The sequence below is a fragment of the Idiotropiscis lumnitzeri genome, chromosome 6, assembly GCF_059441095.1.
Source record: "Idiotropiscis lumnitzeri isolate Australia: NSW breed Sydney's pygmy pipehorse chromosome 6, RoL_Ilum_1.0, whole genome shotgun sequence".
Classification (NCBI taxonomy): Eukaryota; Metazoa; Chordata; class Actinopteri; order Syngnathiformes; family Syngnathidae; genus Idiotropiscis; species Idiotropiscis lumnitzeri.
In genome coordinates this window covers 13,476,261-13,501,535 of record NC_142396.1, presented here as the reverse complement: position 1 = coordinate 13,501,535, position 25,275 = coordinate 13,476,261, and the positions used below count along the sequence as shown (strand labels likewise).

Genomic DNA, 25,275 nt, shown 5'->3' with positions numbered 1-25,275 from the left:
CATGACCCCAAACAACCTTCCTCCATGTCACTGCTCTCCCATTTGTTGGCATCTCGGTCAAGATCTCCATTCCATTCGACTTGATCGCCTTCAATTTGTATTCAGACGTGGAAAAGCCAGATCTGGAAAGTAAAATCCCTACCACAGTTTGGCTTTAGCCACATGTGCCTCTCCCCTGTAGCTCGTTTACAATTTCAATTTTCCGACGACCAACGTCGGATTAGTGCATTGAGGCCTTCAGGGGTTAGTGGGCTGTTAAACATAACCAGCATTTGTGCTGTAATTTACATTTGCAATGTTGATGAAAAAGCAAAACACATGCAGCCTTCCTGCATGTGCAAACATTTTAACTGAATGCAAAAATATAGCTGAATAAAAATGTTGTGGTTTTAGAAATGTTGGGCTTACTAAAGTAAACTTTGCTGCATTGTCTTTGTGTGCCCTGCGATTGGCTGGCAAGCAGTCCCGAGTGTATCCCGTCTACTGCCCATTGTCAGCTGGGAATGGTTCCAGCACACCCGCGACCATCGTGAGGAAATGCGGCTTAGATAGTGCACAGATGGATATTTTCACAAGTCTGAAGATTTACCGGGCTAACCTGGGACCCATGATATTGTATTTCATGCCATATCATGTGAAAATATGTCATTAAATATTTTTTTTTTTCATATGGCATCATAAAAAAATTCCATTTACATTATTTACCCATATTGAACTAGGGTACGCAGATAAAATCAATTTGATGTAATGCATTATATGATTTGTGTTTTAGGGAGCAAACGTAAAATGTTGTCGGAAAAATAGCTCAAGTACCAATCTGTGAAAAATTCAGTACAATACTTTTCAAATTTCAACAACTGTTGATGCGTGAACAGTATTAGAATGGCTCATTTGCAATATATATATATATAGATAGATATATATATATATATATAAAGAGAGAGAGAGAGAGAGAGAGAAATGCTTATGCACAAGATGAGATGTCCAGAAAGGTCCCCCCTATTTATGGACCAATAAAGTAGAGTAGATGATCAGGGGTCACAGTCATTGATTAGCTATTACAAGCCATGCAGTGCAACATCATAATGCTTTTGCGGCTGGGGGAGAAATATTCGCCTTGCATAGTTAACTGACGTTAATCTGCAGACTGGCGGGCGTCTGCTTGTCAATTTATAGATAAAAAAAAATACATCGGCGTGCGTAAAGGCTTTCTGACAAAGTGCACTCTGTGCATGGAAGGCAAAGCATGACATAAGCGTGCCAACATCATTCCGTATATCACCATTAGTAGTCGTATTAACACCCAGTGGGAGTGGTGACTTGGTGCGTCAACTTGAAGTAAACTTGAACAGTCAGACAGTGACGAGACGTTGTGTCGACTACAATGCAGAGGGAGACCTGAGCGGTGGCACGCGTATCAAAGCGTTGCACTCATCAGATTTCCGTGCGTGTAGTCGGCAGCGGTGCGCTGTGTGAGGTAACCGCACTGTTACTATTTTTAGAAGCAACGTTGCGGTAGTGGAATCAATCAAAGTGGGTTGGCATTCACTGTCATGTGCTGCTCCTTTTAGTTTCTCCTGCACGTTTTTTGTGCACTTGACCATCATGGGACAAGGTATCGCTTGACGTATTTTCATCTCAGATCATGTTTTCTCGCGTTTCGCTGTGACAAAGAACACCGGTGGATCGCAAACTTTTGCGCCATGGAATCTGCACTACTTCGTGGCAACAACACGTTGCTCGCCTTTGGTAGCTCGTGTAGTTTTTTGCAGTTTTACTCCATGTCAAGAGAACATTGCATTTCGGAATGAAAATGACGAGTATTCAATGACAAATCACTAAGGCGTCCGGAACGCGGGAGGTGCACGCCGCTTTCTCACCTCTCAAGCGTAAAAACACATTTTTCTTATGGGAATAAAGCACTCGTCCCGTTGCATGCTCCTCAGGAGAAAAATGGCGGATTCTGAGGGCATTGAGGTAAGTCAATAAGTGGCATTTTTTCTTGCGTAAAACCGCTTCGCTGCACTTAGTTGTTCGGACTCTGACGCCCACATGTGTCCTGAGGTCCTGCCTCCGGTGTGAAAGTTGCATTCCGGGCAATCAACGCTTTTTCCTCGCAAGGTTGTTTGATTCTGCATGCACTGGCATTCCGTGCAGCTGCGATGAGTGATTTTCAAAACATCCATCAGTCGTGTGAAGTGCTGTCCATCCTGCATGTAGTAGCTGCATCGTCTGCTCTACACCATGCCTGTCTCCTTTTTAATATCGAAGCCTCTAAGATTTGTTGGGGTCCATGTCGGGGGTTTAATTTGAGAAATGATACATCCCCCAAAAAGTCATCAGTGCTTGCTCTCGTTTTTTTTTTTTTACATACAGTAGGATTTTTATGCTGTCCTACCACAACATAATGCGTCAAATCTTCTGCCCTTACAAAGATAATTATAAAAATCACTTGGCATTGACACTATTACAGGTGTTACTTTATTATTACATCAGATAGTAGAGTTTACAGTGGTGCATCATCCTGAGAGCTAAGTCTCTTATCTTCTTTATTATTTAACTGGATGAAAAGGGTGAGATATTAAACTCTTATTGTAATTATATTTGATCAGTGTATGCGTAATGTACATCTATTTAATAGACCTCGCATAACGCTGTCCATGGTACTGCTGTATCGTGCGGATGGACAGCTGGATAATTTGAAACAGCTTGCTTAGACCACCTTGTGTCAGGAGATGAGGCAGTTGCAGCAACTCAAAAGGTCACTAGATGCAATGCAGGTTCTTGCAAACCACTACATTTTAAAATGATTTATATATATGTGGGAGAAGAAAAGGATTGTCTTATTTTTTTGATAGAGGTATGCTCGTGTCATTGGTTTGGTAATAGAATATTTGATATAGTAATTGACCAAATCTAAAGTTTTGTGAGTGGTGATAGAACATAGTGTATAGAAAATTGTGGTGTCGACTTCTCCTTTAAGACCGGTACTGTCTATGGTACATTAAAGTCGCAGTAACAGCTTTTCCTGGATGATATATTTTAGCAGAAACCATCACGATAAACAATAGTAATATCGTTTTTATTTTAAAGCCGCTTATATAGTGATGATGTTAGAGCAAAAACAATTAAACACATCGTTTGTAAGTGGAGAACAAGCTTACATACAAAATACAAATAAAAAAAATAACAACTCAGGCGGTGTTAGAAAAAAACACTTCAACAAATATTAACACAACCCAACAATCTGAAGTGGCAGAGTAAACTGAGTTGTAAAAATGAAGTGAATGCAGAATGAGATGTCTCTCATCTCCTCTTTCACCAGCCTCTACAAGTGTGGAAAAGCTGTTTGTGAAATCCAATTTATTTGTTTTGGGGGTAATTTGTCATGCCTAGACAGTCTGTGGTTCGGTTAAAAGTGAAAGGGTTCACAATGTTCTTCTTGTAATTGTTATTGTTGAGTGTGTATATTTTAAAATAAATAACTTAAAGCTGAAATTATTTAACAAGTCTTATATGGTACGCATATACTGACGTGTTTGTATAAATGTAGAGCGATTTCAAGCGAGTTGTAATTTCTCCATGCACCAGAGATTTTGCATTGCAGAGGTGCAGACTCGGTCCGCTGGTCTCGCTGTCAATTCTGGCGCTGGAAACGGGTATCTGGTGACAGTCGCCAGGCTCTTTATGGGCGGATTGAATGCTTGCAGAATTGAGTGCATAAACAAGCAATGGAATATTGCTAGCCTGATCCAGTACAATTAAAGATATTCCCAAGTAGACATACTCCAAATCGAGACAGGAGATAAAGCAAACACCCGAGTCTGAACTTGTCTTTTACAAAAAGGGGAGACAGCTCGCTTTCAGCGCATCAAGGTCATCCAACATTCTGCTTCCCCTCTGTGCATTTCATTAAGATAAAAGAGGTGATTACAAGTGATAACGATACCTAATGTGGAGTGGTTAATATGTTTGCAATGGTGAGTAGGTTAGTGTGCGAACTTGTGGGTTGTGCGACTTGGCTATTATTGTACGCCTTATGGAACGCCTCATTAATAAATGAGAAAAAGTTGCACGTGATTAGAAACTCACAGGACACAGGCCAACCAAACTGAAACACAGAGATGGGCACTTTACCCTATTTTGCCTGTCCCTCTTCTGTCCTCTGTCCTCGAGCCACGACCTGGGCACCCTTTCGTCATCATCCTTCCGTCCTAAATCATAAAAATAATCATCCTGTCCTTTTAAAGTGCTTCCGTCCATACATTTCATCATTACATTCCCACCCATCCACCCCACTCCCAAAAAAAAAGGGTCAGTGCCTTGCAACGCTGAGAAATACTAACGGCAGAGGTTTCATCATTCATACACAAACATTTTTTAAAGCTCATTAGATGGTTAATGTCCTATTTACATCCCACTTCCGTACTCGCTTAGTCTGTCCTTTTTATGAAATTTCTCCTCGGACAGACGGTCCGGAACGGACAGACGGACCATTCCGTCAGTGGGATGGAATGCCCATCTCTGCTGAAACCATACATTTTAGAGGCTCTTTCCATGCCAAATCACCCCAAAAAATATCTGAAATTTTTCACCAAGCAGATTTTCATCTTAAAATTTTAGGGGAATTGGAGCAGCGGTTTGGAAGCTTTGGCCAGCACAATTTTGACAATTTCGGGCGTGTCGGCCTTCAGTTGCACCTTTATAACTCAGCAACCTTACGGTCAAGCTTTGTATATATATTGTGGTAACTCGACCTTTGGACATGATATGACCTTGAAATCCTGCGGATGACTTGACCTTGACAAAATGTTTCATGAAATGCAATCCCTCACATATTCTCTAGAACATATAAAACCTTAAGAGATGTATGTGTTCTTTTTTCATTAATGGGTCAAAGTGTCCAACAACTCAAGACTTTCAATGAATATTCAATGAATATTTCAAATTTCAACAAATATGCAACTTTCAATGAAAAATGGGTGCGCATACTACATATTGTTGGCAACATTATTTTTGAAACTTGACTTCTGCTTTATACTTGATACAGTGCCATCAATGGGCTAAGTACCTTACTCCCGGATAATTTGAAAGTGCAGTGGATCAAGCTACATCAACTTGACTCTTTAGCATTGCTGCACCGACTGTATCAAGGAGTCTACCGGCAATAACAGTCCATCCAAAGCTATTAACAAATATAAACCTGATGAACATGCACCGCCGTAAAGTTCTTCAGATGCGTGCTGTTACTATCAAACCCTGTGACATTTGCCAAGCAGATGTATCTGTCATACATTCTGCATGTAGCTCTAACTTTACATTTTTAATGGTTGATTGGTTCTGACATTGCAAGATGAGTGCAATCCCGCTACGCTGCACAAGATATGAGGAACATAATGGTGAGTGCAAGTTCTAAGAGGCCAGCACTCGCATAGTGCAATCGATGAATTGGCACACATGTAATAAGCAGCTATTATTAAGGTGTGCATAATTTATCAGGTCAACTTTTTTTGCACATTGTTGTCTATGTGCCCATCTGTACCCTTAAAACTTGGGAGTTCCTTGAAACTCAATTAGCTTGCTACATTTTAAATTGGCAAGCTTGGGATGACTGAACATTGATCATGCAGCTTTAATATGACCATTTATTTAAGGTAGCGTTTCTGGACATGTTGACCATTTTGTGCTGACAATAATTCTCTGCCTTTGCCAGAGGTTTGCATCATTTAAGGTCAGAAGAATTGTCAAGACAAGAATGACTTATCTGTTGAGTATATCCATTTCTTCATCAAGGGTTCTCTGTTTCACTCACTCCCAAATGCACGGCCTGATTCAGCTTTCCCAGCAGGCCTTAGAAAGGATAATCAGGACATTATGAGCATACCTTCTGTGCAGGACAACAATTTATTGCCGTGTGCTGACAGACAGGCTGACTTCAAGCCGGCCATCCGAGTATGCTCCAGAATTGATGGACTGTTTGGACTTGCTAAACAGCCACATGGAGCAACAAACTGTCAGTTGAGCTTGTTAAAGAATAAATACATCTGAGCTATTAAATTCTTACCTTAAATTTCACACTGTTTATTTGAATGTTAAATGTGTACATGATTCCTAAAATCATTTAGTATCAATTTTTTTTTTTTTTTAAATATTATTTTAATGTACTGTTTCTCTAACAGCCGCAGTCACAGCCGGTCCGCATCGTTGCGTCACAGTCAGCTCAGCCCACCTCTTTGCCAAAGCCTGTGCCTTCCATCCAGCCCACCCCAAGACCTGTTCTCCCACCACATACACCACATGCTGCCAGCCTTCCCAGCTGCCCTGGACGGGGCAAGATGGGAAAACTGTGTAATCCTGAGGAGATGACCTCAAAAGACTACTACTTTGACTCTTACGCCCACTTTGGTATCCATGAGGTATGTAGGTATATTATGCTGTTCTACACTTTTTGGAAGGATAATGATTAGCTTGTTAGTTGTCCCCCCTACTAGACACTTGTGTGAATTTCCTGCAGTGAATTTCTGGTAGAGTGAATTCTCACCACTTGCCTTGCATAGAGACCAAGACCTGCCACAGATAGCAAAAATACAAACATAACTAAACTGAAACCTCCTCAAAAACAGTTTAAAATTGTCTATAAATTGGAAGCAAAGCACTACTTTTGTCTGAATGAAGCTCCTCAACTTTCTTCAACATAGTTGCTTGACTCCAAGATGCCACAAAATGGTGGCAAGTCAATGTTTTTGTTGCTTTAGACCAAGCAGCGACCATTCAATACTTTGCCTTGAACTTTTTCCTGCGATTGGTGGATTTTATGTCAACAGACTGTTTCGAAAGTATTAGTAGGATGTATTAAAAGACAAAATGAACTTAGTCTGACCTGCGACATGACTTGATTGTTTCCCGAATGATTTGGGAACAGAGGCAGGTACACTTCTGACCACTTCATTCATCTCACAATAATGAAGTAAAGAGAAACGAAAAAGAGAAATAGACTGCCCAGAGGCTCACGGGAGATTTCCCGTATTGTATTGATTTGTATGTAAAACCACACACCTTTGATACAATTCAAAATCACTAAGCGCATATATCTACTGCAAATCCACAAGCTGTCAGATTGTATTTTAAACTCAGTGAAACAAATTGCCACTTTCCCAAAGGGGATACCCACAATAGCATCTTTCTGACCTGGTTTTGTTTTACAATTAAACCAGGAGATGTTGAAGGATGAAGTGAGGACGCTCACCTACCGCAATTGCATGTACCACAACAAGCACGTGTTCAAGGACAAAATAGTTCTGGATGTTGGAAGCGGCACTGGGATCTTATCCATGTTTGCAGCCAAAGCAGGAGCAAAGCATGTGTATGGGGTACGTAACACATAATTCTATATTCAATGGAGGTTTATTATGTCAAAGCAACAGGCTTCAAAACCATGCTGGAGCCCATCTTGGTTGCGTGTGCGGTAATTGGCTCTCTATGTGGCTTGTTCCATGTGCCTCTGGACATGTATTTGAACCGCTGCACCACGGCTTACTCTAATCTTTGAGGAATCTCCTGTCTCAGGCAGCTGATAAAAGTGTCATGCCATGCCATGCAGTAACAATTTAAGAGCCCTCGATGTCACGTGTACTGGGGGCACAAGTAATTGCAAGTCAGGTCATGTCTAAGGATACACACGAGCTTAGGACAACCACATGGATTCTTTTTTGGAACCGCGCCAGAGAGTATATATTTGCTTTAGGGATAGAATGATTAACTTGAAACTGCCAAGAGAATTGTAAGGTACTGGTTGACATTATGCGCTTGCGTGTCTATTTGCCTTTCTCCTTCTGCCTTGTCTCGTTCTCTCTCACACTCTCTCTCCCTTTGCCGAGCGTTTGCGTTTATGCTTCGGCTCATTTTTGTGTCACTGACGCCCATCTGGCTGTGCTCAAACACACCAAAAAAATGGAACTATGACTTGAGGGATTGAATCCACTTTTGAGCATGACAATCTGCCCACACTGCTCTACTCAAAAGTTAATACATCATATGAAAGATGAACCCTCTACTGAGGTGAAAAGGCTGCCATGCAGGCCGACCCAACGCAGGACTATCACGTGTGCATTTTAAAAGGAGAAAGACGAAATTGATATTCAGAAGTGCCAATAAATCATTTAGCAGATTCCATATGTCCAGGATATGTGCTGTATAACTCTAATCCCATAAGGTCACATGTGTGTTACATTTGCAGTCTTGCATCAAATGATAAATTAACAATTTACTTTTAAAACTTTTTATAACAAATGATTAGTCTCGCCAGAAGCAGAAACAAACTTGTTTCGGTATTGTGGTAAATCCGTGTATGATGACAGCTATTGGGTGCACTGCTGAACCAATGTGTAATGTTAATAGCAGGCCAGTTTTGTTTTAGTGAGAATGATTTAAGAAATTAGAATTAGATGGACAAATACTAATATCATTTCCTGTCTGGCGAAAATGCGCAGACTCAATAAAACAAAGGGCAAATGCATGCTTACCAGCATTTTCCACATAATAATGTATTTAATATTCCATACAATATGTTGTATTTACATGTATGTTTATATATATTGTTCACTTGAATTATTGATATTATCATAATATGAAAAGGGAAAAACAGCCCAAACACAATATAATAAGCGGTAAAATGAATTTGTATGCAAAATGTCTTTAAAGCTTACAAGGGGTGAATCAAAACATCTTTTTTTAAGAGAAGCGAAACATATTACTAATACATCTGACAGTGCCAATAAAAGAAATGAGCCATGAAAAACTAAAAGGACCGATTCAAGAGTGGCAATAAATCATTTTATTCACAACATGTAACAAAAGCATGATTCATATCGTAATTATTAACAGAATGGCATTGTTGCAATTTTCTAATTGATATAAAAACAATACTGACAAAATTATTCATGTATGTTGATTGTCTGTTTTGAATTATTGAGGAAATCGGACAGGAAAGACTTCAAAGCCGAGGTTTGATACTTATTTCTAAATAAAATACCCTATTATGGTCTGCTTGACAGTTGGGGTTTTCTCGGATACTTACCCTTATCAGTTCTTTCCTCAAAACAAAAGACCTCATTCCTCTATGTATTCATACCAAGAGGCTTTTGTTGAGTCCTTGCTTGATGTCTTTTAATATAACACATCAAGACTTCATATGTCCCCTTTCCTCTTCTGATGTCTTCATGTTGACCAGATGGCTTTCCTGTCGTACGACGGCTGCACTTCCCAAATTACCCTTGAAAGATGGAATACCATGTGCAGTTGATTTTATTTTCCCCCTATGAACAGTTTAGAATGTAACCTCACGCCTCTGAATGAATGCTGAGAGAACTCTAAAATGAAATAATGTCTCTTCTAAATGACAGCCAGACCTCTTTGATGAAACATTTTTCTTTTCCTGTCTCCCTCAGATTGAATGTTCCAGTATTTCAGAATACTCAGAAAGGATTATCAAGTCCAATCACCTTGACAGCGGTAAGAGCTACACCACTTTCTGATGACAATGCACAATCTATCTTTGACATCTTAATTGATACCATTTTTCAATTAGAAACTCCACTGGAAGAGTGACCTGGTCATATGGCTCTGTAGCGCAGATCGGCGATTCACTAGTTGATCAATTAATTCATTAATTATTTTTAATTGATAAAAAATATATGTTTGATTTGTGTAATTGACTGCTTTCACTCTCTTAATTTTGTTATTGTATGATGGAATTTCATTCCATGTAGAGTAATTGGTATGCAGAAGTGGTTGTTTTTTAAACCATATGGAAATAATGTTGTCTTTTCTCATGGGGAACAATGAGATATCAAAGTTAAAAATAAATAAATTAAAAAAAATGTATGAAAGTTTTCATTAATATTTTAAATATTAAAAAAGAAATTGTAGGGAAAAAATATCGAACCGTGACACTAACCATGAACTTTGTGTATACCAGTAGTAGATACATAAAGGACAATAAAAGTTCATCACTCTCTCTCTCTCACTCCCCATCTCTCACACTCCCTTTTCTCTTTGACTTACTGACTCACAATAATATGCTCAAAACCTAGCAGTACTATATTTTTAATAACAGTTATTTAAGATATCCCATTAGCTCTTAACTTACACCAACACCAACAACCTCAGCAAAGTCCATATTTTTAAAATCGAATTGCACAAAACGTGCTAAAACACACTTGTGCTGCCATTCTTTTGTGTATAGACTCCACCCCCTCTTTTGTTTTACATGTATAGATTGAGCCAATAAATTTTTTAGTTGGACAAAAATAATCTTTGTAAAATATACAAATAATGAGCAAATAACTTTCAGATTGATCAAAATGGATTTACAGTGTGTTGGATATCAACCTTTAAATTTATGTACTGACACATAGTGATGGGAAGTCATAGTATCTCACTGCTTAGCATTTTGTCAGAATAAAATTCCATATAATATTTCTACAGTCTCCCAATACACCGTCTGTGCCTCTGTAAAGCAAATTAATCTCCCATTACCAATTGGAAAAATAATAGCCTGCCCAGCGACTGACTCCAATACAGTAGCTCCATCAAACAGCCTGGAAGCATTAACGCTATACTGTACAGTCAATCAGAAGCATACACATCCAATTGATTGAGATAAGAATATAATCATATTTTTGGTATTAGAAAAAAATAGAACATCTTGGACAAAGAACTAACAGGCCTTTGTATCAAGTCTCAAAACATTCAAACAGAACAACCAAAAACTGTAAACAGCTTCTCTCCAAGAGCAGAGCTAGACAAAATCTTTGGTGAAACTCCAGCTGGACCACACATTTCCATAAGAACACCACAATGGTATAGATTTTATATAAGCGCTCGATCTTTGTGGTTTTGTTTCTCCCATTCTCACATTTCCACATAGTTGTCTATACCGCCGCTGCATGAATTCCTTTCACAATTGCCTAGGTTTTACTTCGATCAAAATGCTCGATTCAGGATTTTTTTTGGCTGGCTAAAGAAAATCGTCATTTATATGAGATTCAAAATGTATGTTTTAGTGATCACCATCATCAATGGAAAAGTGGAAGAGGTGGAGCTCCCCGTGGAGGAGGTTGACATCATTATATCTGAGTGGATGGGCTATTGTCTCTTCTATGAATCCATGCTGAACACGGTCATCTTTGCCAGGGACAAGTGGCTGGTACGCTTCATGACACAAACTCGCCTCAAATATTTTATCTTCGGAATATTAGTTCACATATTTGTATTTATATTTGAAGAAAAAGTAATTGGACAAAGGAAACATTTTTTATTTGTTATAAAACAGGAGTACTCGGGATGTCTACTGGTAGGAAAGGGGAAAAGGATAAAGAGACTTGGTGCTAGAACCAGATAGCGCAGGAAAGTAGGAAAGGAAAGAGGTTAGCTAAGAAGAAGTGGGACATTGACAGGACCCAGGAAAGGAGACAAAAATACACAGAGGTGTGGCGTAGAACAAAGATGGTGGTGGCAAAGGCCAAAAAAGAGGCATATGTTATCCTGTATGCCAGGTTCGACAGGAAAGAAGCTGAGATAGATCAAAGAGGTGAATGTGCAGCAGGTTAGGGAGATTAAGAATAGAGATGGAAATGTGTTGACTGGTGCCGGTTGTGTGCCAGGTAGATGGAAAGAATTCTTTGAGGAGTTGCTGAATGAGCATAATGAAAGAAGTGTAGCAGAAGCAATTGTGTTAGAACAGGATGTAACAATAACTGGTCAGGAAGAAGTTAGAGAGGCACTAAACGGGATGGAGGAGCTGCATTGCGTCTTTGTCGCCCAATTGAAAACCAACGACAGGGTACCCAGAGAGGAACTGTGGTCGTGCATGAGACAGTCTGGAGTGGCAAAGATGTCGGAATTGCACAGGACATGTAAGTGTGAGGGTAGCAGATCAATAATGAGGTGTGCTGTCGATGTGAGAGGAGTTTAAGGTGGAGGTAGGACTGCATCAGGGATCAGCTCTTAGCCCCTTCCTCTTTGCAATAGTGATGGATAGGCTGAGGCGGAGGTGAGTTTATAAAACAGTGGCGAGGCCAGCCATCATATACGGATTAGAGTGTGTCACTAAAGAAACGACTGGAAGCGGAGCTGGAGGTGGCTAAAATGAAGATGTTGAGGTTTTCTTTGGGATGGGTAGGATTGCAAAGGAGCTCATCTGGGGTGTCATCCAAGGTAAGATGTTTTGGGGAAAAACAGAGAGCGCATACTTGGATGGTTTGTATTTTTTTACCCATTTTAAAATCTCAAGTATGGTTACTAACATACTGTACTAAATTTGATCTTTGTCCCGATAAAATTGTGACCTGTGTTGTGTGCAGGAAAAATCTCTGCACCAGATAAATGACTGTGAATCCCGTAACAAGTATTTAAAATTGCTTCCCTAATTGATGACTTCTGTGCTTACTTTCCTTTGTCTTAAAGAAACCAGGTGGACTAATGTTTCCCGATCGTGCCTCTTTGTATGTGGTGGCCATCGAGGACAGGCAGTATAAAGACTTCAAAATTCATTGTAAGTTCAATGCACATATGTGTGAGTGTGTAATTAGTTGCAAAAGTTTTTTTTCATGTTGTCTTAAACAATCAACATTTAATTGAAGTGTAGCCTGGAATTTGTGATGTTACAGACAATTTATATGCCGCATGCCCAACATAACGAGCTCGAACAGTATTTGGACAAGTGACATCATTATAAATGTAACCTAAATTCTTAATGCTTACATGACAAACATTTGCAGTCATTGAGCACTTAATATCAAGATATGGATATGATCAAATTAGGAGTTCCTGCCCTGGAGATGCTTTGCCTTCATTTTAATTTTCAGTAAATGAAACAAATTCTCTGTTTGGAAAGAGACCAAGCGACTGACTTTGCATTTGAAGAATAGTCCATTGATTTGCCTTCAAAAAAGACCTCAAGTTGTATTTTGCAGACATTTGCAGTATGGCAACTAAAGTAGAGGAAGAAGTGGAACAAATAAATAAAACAAATCAGCATCCTGTTTATTCCGTGTAAAGTTTCTGAAAAATATTGGGGGCATCATTGTCAAACTATATTTACTATACAAAGGGTTCACAAGTAGGTCCAACTAGTTGTCACATTTAAAAAAAAAAAAACAACAACAGAGAAGCAAGATTCTAAGGTTTTGGACGGATGAAACCAAGGTCAACTTGTATCAGAATCATGAGAAGAGTGCATACTACATTAGGTATCAAACTTGTTGACACTAGTATGTGTGCCTGAAAATGTTCACTGGTCTTTATTCATAAACTTTTGACAGAACAAACAAGATAAAATGTGAAGTATTGGGTTGTGCTTCACTCACGTTCAAACGAATGCTACAAAATATAGACGTGCAGATATTTTATGACCCTTGAAATATTGCAAAAGCAACCTTGGACGTTTTGAATGAAAGTAAAAGGAGTATTTTTCATTTGCAATGCAGTATTATTTCTTTCGCAAACAGAATACAAAAGGGAAGGTAGTAGCAAGACCCAGAAAAAAAGCAAGGTGTGAAGATGAATGCAGCAAAAACTGACTGGATACTCATACAGCTCAGCAAAAAAACCAAACAAACTGCATACTCCAAGCACTCATTGACTACAAACGGATACATAAACTTAGATTCTCTTAAATAAAAGGTGTGCACTTCAATCACATCATAATTGTCTATCCAGCCGTTGTCTAAAGAGGACTCAAATACAGGGACGTGAAGCACGAGTAACTTAATGGGAATTTAATTGATGAAACAATAAGCAAATGAGGAACTTGGAGTAAACTAAAATATCAAAAGGACAAAACAAGGAGCAATGAAACACAAGGACTTGACTTAACTTGAAAATGCGAGACAGGTATGAGGCCAACTGACGTGGACATCAACATTGACAGGGACAACGACAAAAACTGAAAGAAAACAGGGAACTCAATACAAACAAATTAACGAGACAACGAGGAGCACCTGGACAAGAGACAAAGGGTTGGAAGGAGCTGTTAACACTAGGGCTTGGGGAGACGAACACAGGTGGACACAATGAACATGACGAGACACACCAAACACAAGGAAAAAAAGGAAACCAAAAACAACAAAGACTGATCATGCCAGAGCCGACCGACCCCAGCTGACTCAGGGCTTGAGGCAGGTTACTTCCCGGGATAGCTGCCAGTCAGTTGCTGGGCATACTCAGACTAAAAAAAAAACATTCCCAATCACATTCACACCTATGGACAATTTAGAGTATTCATTAAGCTACCATGCAACGTGGAAGAAAGACAAAGTACCTGGAGAAAGCCGATGCAAGCACGGCCAGAACATGCAAATTCTAAAAGGGCACGACCCCAGAAAGTCTCGTTTGCATGGCAGATGTGCTAACCAGTCATGTCTTGCTTGTTTTATTTCAAATCAATTGTGGTTGTCTGTACAAGCAAAATGATGAAACTGTCCAAATACTTGTGGACTGTCTATACTTGAGTCAGAATGCACAAGTAAGAGTTTACACATCGCAATAGCAACAGCTATTTCAGTCGCACAAATCCTTTTTTTTAACTGGTGCTCACATTTATCCGGGCTAATGGCTCTCCATCTTGAATCATCTCACTCCAAAAGCACAAGGAGGGCTGTGGGTGATGTTTCCTTCTGGATACAAAGCAAAAGCGCAGTGCCAAAGCCATTGTTATACTCGGCCATATATCATACATGTGAAGCGCGGACCATAAATAATTTGAAGTTTTCATAACGACCTTCTGCAATACATTTGGAGTGCAACTAAACTACAACAGCTGTAAAACCTCAAGCTCCGTGGAGGAACCTTTATTCAACTGCCAGTCACAATTCATGAAATATGCCAGGTGATGACATTTGTTGAACTTGCTTCAATCATCTCAGAAAAATAAGTTAAGTAGTGTCGGGAATATGTCAGACGGTACGTCTCCCATCTTCCGCCTGTATCTCAATAACCATTAACAAAAATAAATAAATAAATAAATAAATGCACTTCCATTGCTGGTGCCATATTATAGACAAAGTGATGTAGCTAAAATGAATAACATAGCAACAAACAACCTGTAAAGATGATCACTTCTGAGTCGTACGCTGCAAAAAAATTATTCTGAGCAAGGTAAAATATCTTTAAAAAAGCACAAGTGACTGTTTTGTTTCTGTTAAGGAGGTAAAAGGCTCGCATGTTGACGTCTAATATTTTTGTATCACTTTATGTAACGGCTAAGATGCGTGATAATTATATTCCATGCAATTTGCAGCGTGCGACTAGTTGCGTGGAAGTGTCACTGTATTAAGCAAGCCTGCAGCTTGGCTGGGACGTCAGAATATTTTTACTGTGCGGATGCTATTTATTTATTTGATGCAGTGGAGTTGCGTAAATGTGAATTTCACACATGGGAGAACCGACACGAGCGGTGCACAAACTGCGCTCGTCTCCTCCTTCTGCGGGCAGATGGCCTCATTTGACCTTTGCACTGAGGTAGAAGTGGCCTTCTGTAGCGCTCAGTCAAGATGCTGCGCTCATTATTGCTACACTGAGCAAAGCACCGTCTTATTTGTATCATCATTAATGTTAATGTGGAACATTGCATTCGTGACCCGCAAATGTTCACCTCCCCCCCCCAAATTGTTTGCTCGTTAGTTTGGCTGACAAACAGAGGCGTTTGTTCCGATGAATAATGTATCTCCTATGCTGAATTTTCTCTTAAGATTGTGAAGTCAGCGTTTAAAGAGCTTTATGTTTGACAAAGTATCGAACTTAATGTATGTGTCGAATTATAGCAAATTGCTTCCAAACACTGCGAAATGTAACTCAAGGAATTGGGAGCCTTAAATTCTGAGAGTCACTTGTGGTTTTATAGCTGCGCTATTTAGCTCAACGATGTTTATATCCCTTGGCTTTTCAACACACAATAAACCAAACGCCAAGTAGCAATTTGCATGAGTTGTACGTATTTTAATGTTGAACATACTTGAGTAATTATACTGTTTTTCAAGGGTGGGAGAATGTGTATGGCTTCGACATGACTTGTATCCGCAATGTGGCAATGAAGGAGCCTCTGGTTGACATTGTGGACCCCAAACAAGTCGTGACCAACTCGTGCCTGGTCAAGGTAGGTCAAATTCTCTTTTGCTTCCGTTAAAATGTCTAGTGGCCGTCAAGTTGAATGAATTACAAATTCATTCGTCCTTTTTCTCTTCAGCTGTTGCATATTCTCATCCTGCATGATCTCCTTTAACTGAAGTGGTTTCAAACTATTATTAAAGATCTTTGTGTGTCTATAATTCCGGCAAGCATATCAGTTTTGTGTTCAACCAGACATGCACAAAATTTATATACTGAGTAAGCACAATTGTGAGTTAATTGAGGCAATATTGTCTTTTATTCTGTTGACATACTTTGGGTGAACAACTTGAAATTTCCGTTTGGCCAGTAGAATGTCACGAACATTGTAGGGTCAAACCCCTGTGGGTGACTGTAACAGAGAGCTTTTCGGTTTGAATGCAGCGATAATAGTTGCAAAACACAAATGACAATGTCTGTCACGTATCCAAAAAAATTGGCCTGTCTTGTTGCGTCATTGTAAATGTCACCAGTCAGCCTTCTGCACGTTTCATTTCTACAATTGATTCAACCCCGATTGTATTCTGCCTTGTGATGTGATTTTTCCATCAGTGCTCTCTGCTTGCTTGCTAGTTGGCAGGCATTCTTTTCTGTTCTTTGATATAAACCAACATTTCATGAAGTATTACGGAGCACTTGTACAGAGGAACAGGCATTGTGAAAATAACAAAAGGAAACCGATGCTAATGCAAGTCTGCCTTCTAGGAAAAAACAATGATTCCAATAATAACTCCCCACCTAAGCACAATTTTTACTGATCTAGCTTATTGTGATCATATGTCTGTGATGTCGTGCCTGCAGATCACTAAGTTATTATACAGCAATTTGTAATAAGGATCAGAAGTGAAATCCCAAAATGCGCTAAAAGCCTTCGGGCGTGTGGAAGGCCCAATCGCAGAGACTGGAGACAGTTGGCAAATAGAATGATGAGTTTATTGAACCAAAGGTAGCGGGAGGTTGCGGTGGCCAAGGGTGAGCGGTTCCGGCTTGGAGAATGGAATCCATGCGCGGCTTCCAAGTTGGCAGGGTGCAGAACACACGGCTGGCTGGCAAGAAGTAAGGCATGAAATGATGTGGAATAACAAAAAAAACAAGACCGTGTCAAAATCTGAAAATATTTGGGAAATACACAAGATGGCTGGATGAGCAAACTCGTACTCAAGAGTGTTGATCTGCGATGAGCTGGAGTTCTGGACCGGCTGTCTGCCACAGATGGAGATTGTTTGCACCTGGTCCCAGCATATAGTCTCACAATATCACACGTGCGCACGCACATGCACTCACACACACACAAACACATGGGAAAAAAAGTAGGAGTCAGGAGACCTGTCAAAGTGAGAGAACATTTTTAAATGATTGTCAAGAGTTGGGGCGGCACGGTGGACGACTGGTTAGCACGATGGCCTCACAGTGCAGACGTTGTTGGTTCGATTCCAGCTCCGGCCTTCCTGTGTTGTGTTGTGTTTGCATGTTCTCCTCATGCCTGTGTGGGTTTTCTCCGGGTACTCCTACGTTCCAAAAACATGCATGGTAGGTTGATTGAACACTCTTGTTGACTTGATGCTGGCATGAAAGTTTGGGACAAACTGCAGTCCCCTCTGGAACTCAATCAACATTGAAAATAAACATAATTCAAAATAAACACATGGATTTGGACTACACACGAGCTGATACGGTTGAACTTAAATGTTCCATGACCCTGCCAGATCACGACCCTTATTTCTAGAGATGTGCGAATCCAGATACGAGGTGTTGGCTCGGGCTGATCATTTCAAGGTATCAAGTAATCGCAAAGGCTGCCGATACCAGTCACCGATATGTATGGCACCATCGTGCGGCCGGTCTACTATCAGGAAGTTAATTGCATGCATGGCTGACTGAACGTTATTTCTGAACTGCATCCATGTCACTCCTCTCATGGTAATTAAGATGTCATTTCTGGAAGCATATGCTTATAAGTTCCGTATTAATGCATTGAGTGCATTATTTAGGTGTTCCAAACAACAATTTTTAATTTGTTTGCAAACACAATTTCTACACGGGTGACAGAGCGCTTATCTGTTTTGAATTACATCCATGCTCTCATATGCCCAATCATATGCAATTTCTCAAAGTATATGTATGTTTGTAAGATTAATATTTATGTTTTGAATGCATTATTTGTGAGTTGATGTTTAGAATGTTTATATTCATGAGTGTGTGAGTCAGCAGTGTGTTTGCCAACTCAATTTGGGCGGTATGGTGACTTTCTCCATTGCTGTATTTCATACATGTACTTTAGACATTTGTCTTCCCTCATCCATTGAGAAAATTAGAATAGTTGTTATTCTGTATATTTCATTGCATGACTTGTATGTACCTCATTTGCATTTTGAGCATTTTTGGTTAAACTGCTCAGACTGGTGTTGGTTAGAAAAAAAGGTAGTATCAAAGATCCTTATTTATGCTTAGTTGGGCTTGTGGCAATTATGGTCAGAAAGTAAAAGTGTAAGTAGGAATGCAAACACTAATGTCAGCTTTAAAGCTGCACATATTAGGGACTAAATTAACGGTTTGGACCTTCTTTTCAATTCAATTCCGTCAATTATGTTGTAGTGGTTCTGGTACCACGCAGTGGCAGTGCAAATCTTGAGTTTCCTTTCACCCTAAACAAGATGAGCGCTGTAGAGAATTTATTGATGGACAGTTCAATTAGATATTATTTATTAACTCATTTACTGCCATTGACGGTTAAAGACGTCAAAGATTTTTTTTTTTAATTGGCTGTTAGTGAATGAATTAATATAAAAATCTAGGTAGCTAACCACAATCTTTTACCAACGTAAAGAGATCAGTTGACCGCTTACAGTCCTGTAACAATCGGATGACTGGATCCGGGGTTTTATTATGTATTGCCTGTGAGTTTACTGTGTAAATGAGGGATCCATCTCTTTCCGCAAACAGGAGGTGGACATCTACACCGTGAAGACTGAAGACCTCTCTTTCACATCAGCATTCTGCCTGCAGATCCAGCGAAATGACTACATTCATGCACTGGTCACCTATTTCAACATTGAATTCACCAAATGTCACAAAAAGACTGGTTTCTCCACTGGTAAGATGCTGCAACTATTTTCTTTACTTCCAGGGATCATCCAGCCGGGATGATCCAATTTTGAACAAGTTAAATTTATGTGTTGTTGTTGGGTTTTTTTTTTAAATCAGAAAAATTATATTAACAGGCATTCTCAATTTTATCAATTTGTTTTTTAGTTAAAAATGGGCCTGCCTCCATGTCTTCATGAAAGTTACGGGAGGAAGTGATCGCAATTTTTCCAATCAAAGTCATTTTAAATACGTTGCTAATAATGTTGAAATTACGGGACTCAAAATATATGTGAACATCTCTATTTAGGACCACTTCAGCCTCTGAAAACAGTAAAAAAAATTCACCAGGGTGGTGAGCTGGTGTGATGGGTTTTTCAAATTTCAAAATTTCACAAATGTACGACAACCGGGATTTTCGTGAAGCTCACTATCCGAAATTGGTGTTCCAATGTCGCTGTGCGATGGCGGAACTTTAAAAGAAAAAAAAAACCAAAAAAACTCAGGGCTCGTCGATGAGTTACGTGGTCATCCAAAATTGACGCCCATTCTCACCGCAACACTGCAAGCGGTGGCGGACGCGATGGCAGCCGCTACCGGCTTCCTAAGACTTAAAACTTTAGCTGAGCTAAATGTCCGAAAACTACAACCAATCGCCACCGGGGTTCGTGTGCGCTTTTATCCTCTTGTCCGCTTCAGCCTGTGTAAGAGACTGGCACGGTGTTTTGGATTTTGTGGAGTCGATCGTGGTTTTTGCTAATATGAGCTCATGTTTCATTCAAAATACAGTGCAGAACGCTTATATTTTTTTACAGATTGAATTGATCAAGAGTGCATTTGAGTTTTGGTGGCAATCGGTCACCGTTTCAAACAACAGAACTGACAAAGTAAGCAATATTACATTGCTTGCCTCCCTGCTGTGACGTAGACAGCTAAGACGGAAAAACTATCAAAACGAATTTATTGTAAATCTCATCCCCCCAAAATCTTAAAATCTCGACAGACTTTTAGTGGGGTGAATTCTAGTACTATTATATAAGTGCCAATTCTCAGGTAGATCAAGTGTCCCTTTAAGGAAATTGAATGTTGGCGTGATGTTGAAAAAAAAAAGAGTAATGTCGGTTAATTTTGCAGTGCACACGTTTCACCTTTTCCCAAACAAAAACAAAGGTAATGCTGCAGGGTAAATGTAATAAATGTGGATGGCGGGGGAGTCTCATCCGCAGCAGCCGAGCTCAACAACAATTTAATTGCGAGTCTCCAGACATTTTAGATTATGTACTTTGTCTCCTTTCTCAGGCTCACTTGACTTTATCTAATCTTTAGAAGAACAGAGACACAATTACATTGACCAGCCACTTACACAATCCACAGTTATTTTATCCAATACAAGAGCCGTATTTTAAATGTTTTTGCAAAAGTAATCCAAACTAGTTTTCATTGACAATGTCAAAGAGCAATTTGTTTAAGTACATAAGTTGTAGTTTGCATGACAGTATATTAAACTGAGCTGGATTTCTAATATTAGTTCATTCTCATTTAGCAACACAGGAGGGACATACTATGCAGCTTTTAGAGAGCAACTCTTACACCAAGCGACAACCGCAACAACAGGCTTTGTAATGTTTGTTGCAAAGATCTTCAAATTAAACTTGTCACCACGTGGTAAAGACTTGCCTCGGCAGTTGTGGCATGAGGATGACCTCTAGTGGTGATAGGATGAATAGCATCTGTTTGAAACAGCAGTTCCTGGTCAATTTATGATTACTCAATGTACCAATCCAAAAGATAATCAATGCAGTGCAATAGAAGCTCTTGTTTTGTAAAAACTACTTCCTTCATAATTGCAAATTTCCCAATCCCAATCTGGAAGGACCCTTCACTAGGCATACATTTAGATAGCTATCTAAACTTGGACAAAAAGCAATTAAATTCCCAAGGGGTTTATGGAAATCACACACTCTTGCCTGACCAAGGAGAAGCTGAGAGAAAGAAATGCAAGCTCAGCTCTTAATTTTTAGAGCAACGAGATCTGAGCAAAGAAGGATCTATTTGGCAGGTTCTTTATATATTACACACATGGAACTGTTTGTACAGACAAGAAAAGATGAATGCTTCCCCCCAGCCCAGCACAGCCCAGCACAGCAGGCTGAACATTCTGATTCAAGTGCACCTCGTTTTGAATGTCAGCCAAGCTTTTGTCAGTGGTGGTCAGGGCGCTAGAGAATGTTCTGAATTGTTTTGGCACAGAGAGAAACAAAACACACACGCACCGTTATTATATTTAAAAAAAACATATCAAACAAAAATGGAAAAGAAGAAAGAGGTCTCCTCCATTGAAAGCTGACATCCGGTGCTCAATAACGTCGGAACATTTCTTCACACCAAGAGAAACACGGAGCCTGCTAATTTGAGGCATGCGATGGATTCACAAGATGCGTGGTGGCTCTTTAGATTTTGTCAACATCCGAACCTCGACAAGAAATATGTACTATTACTCATGTTTTTTGCCAAGTAAGAAGCAAGTGTTGTTCCTTCATCTGTATAGGGACAATTCTTAATCATTTAGGGCAAGACGTCATCCACCCAGCCATTTATTAGGGTCACAGGGGGATCTTCAGCCTATCACATCTGATTTTGGGCAAAAAGGTGGGGTACACCTTCTACTCCAGGGATCTTCAATCCTGTTCCTCGAGGACCAGGGTCCTGCCTGCTCTCCTGCGCTCCCTGCTGCAAAACACCCGATTTAAATGATCAGTTTCCTGTTTCCTTGCTAATTATCTGATCATTTAAATCATTGAAGGGAGAGAGAGAAAACAGGACAGAGGGCCCCGAGGAACAGGATTGAAGACGCTTGCTATACAATAGGGCGGAAAATAACCCATGTTTCACTACGGTAAATAAAACACATTACAAGATTTTAATTCAAAACATTTTTTTAATTAAATCTTCTCACACCGGTCTTCGGAACAGGATTGAGGACCCCTTCTCTACTGGCTGCTTGTCAATTGCAGCTAAACTGGACAACAACCATTCTCAATCACATTTACACACATGGATAAGTTTGAATCTTGAGTAAATCCAAGAAAAATGTTGGTGTCATGAAAGAAAGCTGGAATAAGAGAAAACCCACACATTCTTGCTGAGCTCAGGAAAATCCCACAAAGAAATGTTCCAACGAAGATTTGACCTCAGATCTTACAACGGGGGAGCTGACGTGCAAGCCACTAAGTCGATGCTATTTTGAGATCCATCCTTGCATGGTTGGATAAGTTTGGTGTGAAAGAAAATCTTGTCGAAAGACACCTGCATGCGTGTGCGTGTGTGTGTGTGTGTGTGTGTGTCCTAGCTCCCAATGCTGCATACACCCACTGGAAGCAGACGGTGTTCTACCTGGAGGACTACTTAACGGTGCGAAGAGGAGAAGAAATCACTGGCAGCATTGCAATGAAGCCAAATGACAAAAATATTGTAAGTGTTGCACAAAACTCTGAATGTGAAGCTAGCTGGATGTCCATAATTATAGATACATCACATTGAATGGCATTAACGACTCATAACGTCTGACTCAACCAGCTGCCTGTCCACACTAAACTCTTCTTTGGATGGTGACGAGTCAAACTGTCACTACACAAAATACACAATCCACTCAACTTTACCCTCGTCTGAGTTGAATAAACAAGGATTCTTTACTCCGATGATGCAAACAGCACGAGCCTGTTGAGAAGACCTCAAGTGTTCTCATAAATATAGAAAATAATTCACAATACCGTTTGAGGTGCAACATTATCAAAGTCTCACAGTATGAGATCTTCACACGACCGCGGAAAGCGTCAAACATACCGGGCAATGTAAAAATAGACTTTACACTTATTTCAACAGTATTTTGTCAACAATTGCACATCAAGCATGCAAATAAATAATATAGTTAAAAAATAAAATATGTACATATTGAAGAGTATTTTGTAAAAATAGAAACCAGAAGAGCTTTAATATGAAACAAATCTGTTGTCAAGTCCAGTCATGTATAGAAATATCAAACCTGACGTGCGATAATGCCAAATATTACTGCCAACAGTTTTTGGAGTGGGAGTTTGGACTTTTTTTTTTTCCTCTCTCTTTTAAACTGCCGGTAATAAAAAAAAAAAAAGCTCTAAATCTTGAATGTCGTTTCCAATGTATAGTATGTAGACCATTAACTTTAATTCCACGTATGATGGGGGGGGTAAGCACATCTCAAAATATTTGTATACAAAGATTAAAAACTCAATTTCCCCTAGTATGTCTCCTCTCACCAGAGCATCATTGACTGGCTCTGATTCTCGAAATTGTAATTTCAATCCGAAAACCTTTACTCTTAGGTGACTGAATTTAAAATATGATCTAACCACAACTTCCAATCTTCTCACGGGAAATGTTTGTCCTTTTTCTCTGTGCCCGCAGCGAGACTTGGACTTCACCTTTGAGCTGGATTTCAAAGGACAACTGTGCGAGGCAGCTATAGTCCATGACTACAAGATGCGCTAGGTTTTGCAGGAAACTGGGATTAAAGACACCTGCAGGAGCGGAGGAAGTAAAAAGACACTTCCTGGACAAGACTCAAATTGAAGTTGCGATGGGCAGACTGTAGAGGTGGGCGCACTGACAACGTGTGCTCAGGATGTTGTCGGTCAAAAAGCCATGGGCACAGACTGTTAAACAACTGAATGTAATAGTTGGAGGGGGCTATTTATTTATTTAATTTTTTGTTCAGTTAGAATCTTGCTGTACATGTTGGTGAAATGGAGTGACGTACTGTACCTGTGGCATTTGTTTTACGACATAATTTGGACCTCATTGGGTAGGTATGTCAAATGACTGTATTGTGAGACATTTTCATTTGGGTTCGACCCGTTCAAATTTCATTTAGTTTGTAGTTGTGTCCGTTAAGGCTCAGTAATGGTAAAAATGTTCATGTGAGCACCATGGCCAAGGACAAACCTGCAAATTGCAGCGGGGCTATTCTTTATGTGTGCGTTATGTGAAAGGTAACGTGTTAAAATCGTTGGTGTTCAGTGCTAATACCTAGTGTGATGGGCGGTGTCAAAGGTGAAACAGTTTCCAAACTCCATATTATTATTATTATTCCCCATTTTTGTCAGTTCGAACAAGCGGTGTTTGGTATCGTTTGACCTACTACAAGTGTGTAATATAATCCAATACAAGAGCTGTATCAAAAATCGGATTAACAAAACCAGTATGCTGCTGCCGATTTCGATACCACTAGAAAACGACAGCTCTTAAAATAAACAACACAATCAAAATCTTTGTAAAGGTCTTTCTTTAATATCGCTCTTGTATTGGACCACCTATCGAAGTGACTGCTGAATCTTTTCTTCCTTTAATGCCTTGACCAATTTCCCAAGTGTTCCTGATTCTATTTCTCAATGCTGCATTTACACGAGTTCGTTGATTATGCTCCACTTAAGTTAACCATGTTTTACATTTTAGAGTTACATACACTGTTTTTTGCCCAAATTGCCAACCTGGCAAATATGAAACAATCTGTTAAATTGTGCACACAAATTAGACACACAATAGGCTGTACACTTGTGCTTAGTAGTTAATTGGTAGGATTAAGTATTTTGCGGAATGTGGCTCAGATCTTCCATCTGAGGGCCTTTTCCTTTTGAAAGCCTCAAGAGGTTTGATGAATAGAAAATGCATAATTTAATAAAAAGCATGTGAATAATGAAACTAAATTTGATTAATGGGTTGTTTTCTGAATGTGAACAGCTCTTTAACCCCATTTATTTTATAGAGGGCCGGATAACAATCGTCACTTTTCGGAGTGTCCAATCAAAAACAAAAACTGTGAGATTAAACTCAAGCAGAAATATAATAAATGTATGTTTTTTTGACCAGCTATTACTCGTTTGTTTATTTACTTACTTAAATTATAATTTTAATTCAAATGTTTCTTCTGTTTGTGTTTGATGTCTTAAAAAATGGAATAAACTGCGTACACTCATCCACTGGTTGATGCTG

The 25,275-nt window shown here is 39.5% G+C and overlaps 1 protein-coding gene across 2 annotated transcripts; it reads left to right on the top strand.

Annotated features, from left to right (window-relative positions):
* Nucleotides 1-1,345: 1,345 nt before the first annotated feature.
* On the top strand, nucleotides 1,346-25,258 carry prmt8a (protein arginine methyltransferase 8a). Of its 2 annotated transcripts, none has more exons than XM_088298501.1 (10): nucleotides 1,346-1,477; nucleotides 6,180-6,416; nucleotides 7,215-7,370; nucleotides 9,447-9,510; nucleotides 11,064-11,206; nucleotides 12,466-12,553; nucleotides 16,038-16,153; nucleotides 19,108-19,258; nucleotides 22,598-22,719; nucleotides 23,692-25,258. In XM_088298501.1, exons 2-10 carry the CDS (start codon nucleotides 6,336-6,338, stop codon nucleotides 23,773-23,775), a joined length of 1,005 nt encoding a protein of 334 aa, XP_088154627.1. In that variant the 5' UTR covers nucleotides 1,346-1,477; nucleotides 6,180-6,335; the 3' UTR covers nucleotides 23,776-25,258. The 2 variants fall into 2 exon arrangements, with proteins under 2 accessions (XP_088154627.1, XP_088154626.1); XM_088298500.1 differs by lacking the exon at nucleotides 1,346-1,477 and adding an exon at nucleotides 1,500-1,977.
* Nucleotides 25,259-25,275: the final 17 nt, after the last annotated feature.

Excerpts from the sequence above, each read along its gene's own strand:
- prmt8a (XM_088298500.1), top strand. The coding sequence starts at position 1,909 with ATGGGAATAAAGCACTCGTCCCGTTGCATGCTCCTCAGGAGAAAAATG. Across the intron at positions 12,554-16,037 it reads TAAAGACTTCAAAATTCATT|GGTGGGAGAATGTGTATGGC; the intron begins GTAAGTTCAATG and ends CTGTTTTTCAAG. Across the intron at positions 22,720-23,691 it reads AGCCAAATGACAAAAATATT|CGAGACTTGGACTTCACCTT; the intron begins GTAAGTGTTGCA and ends CTGTGCCCGCAG.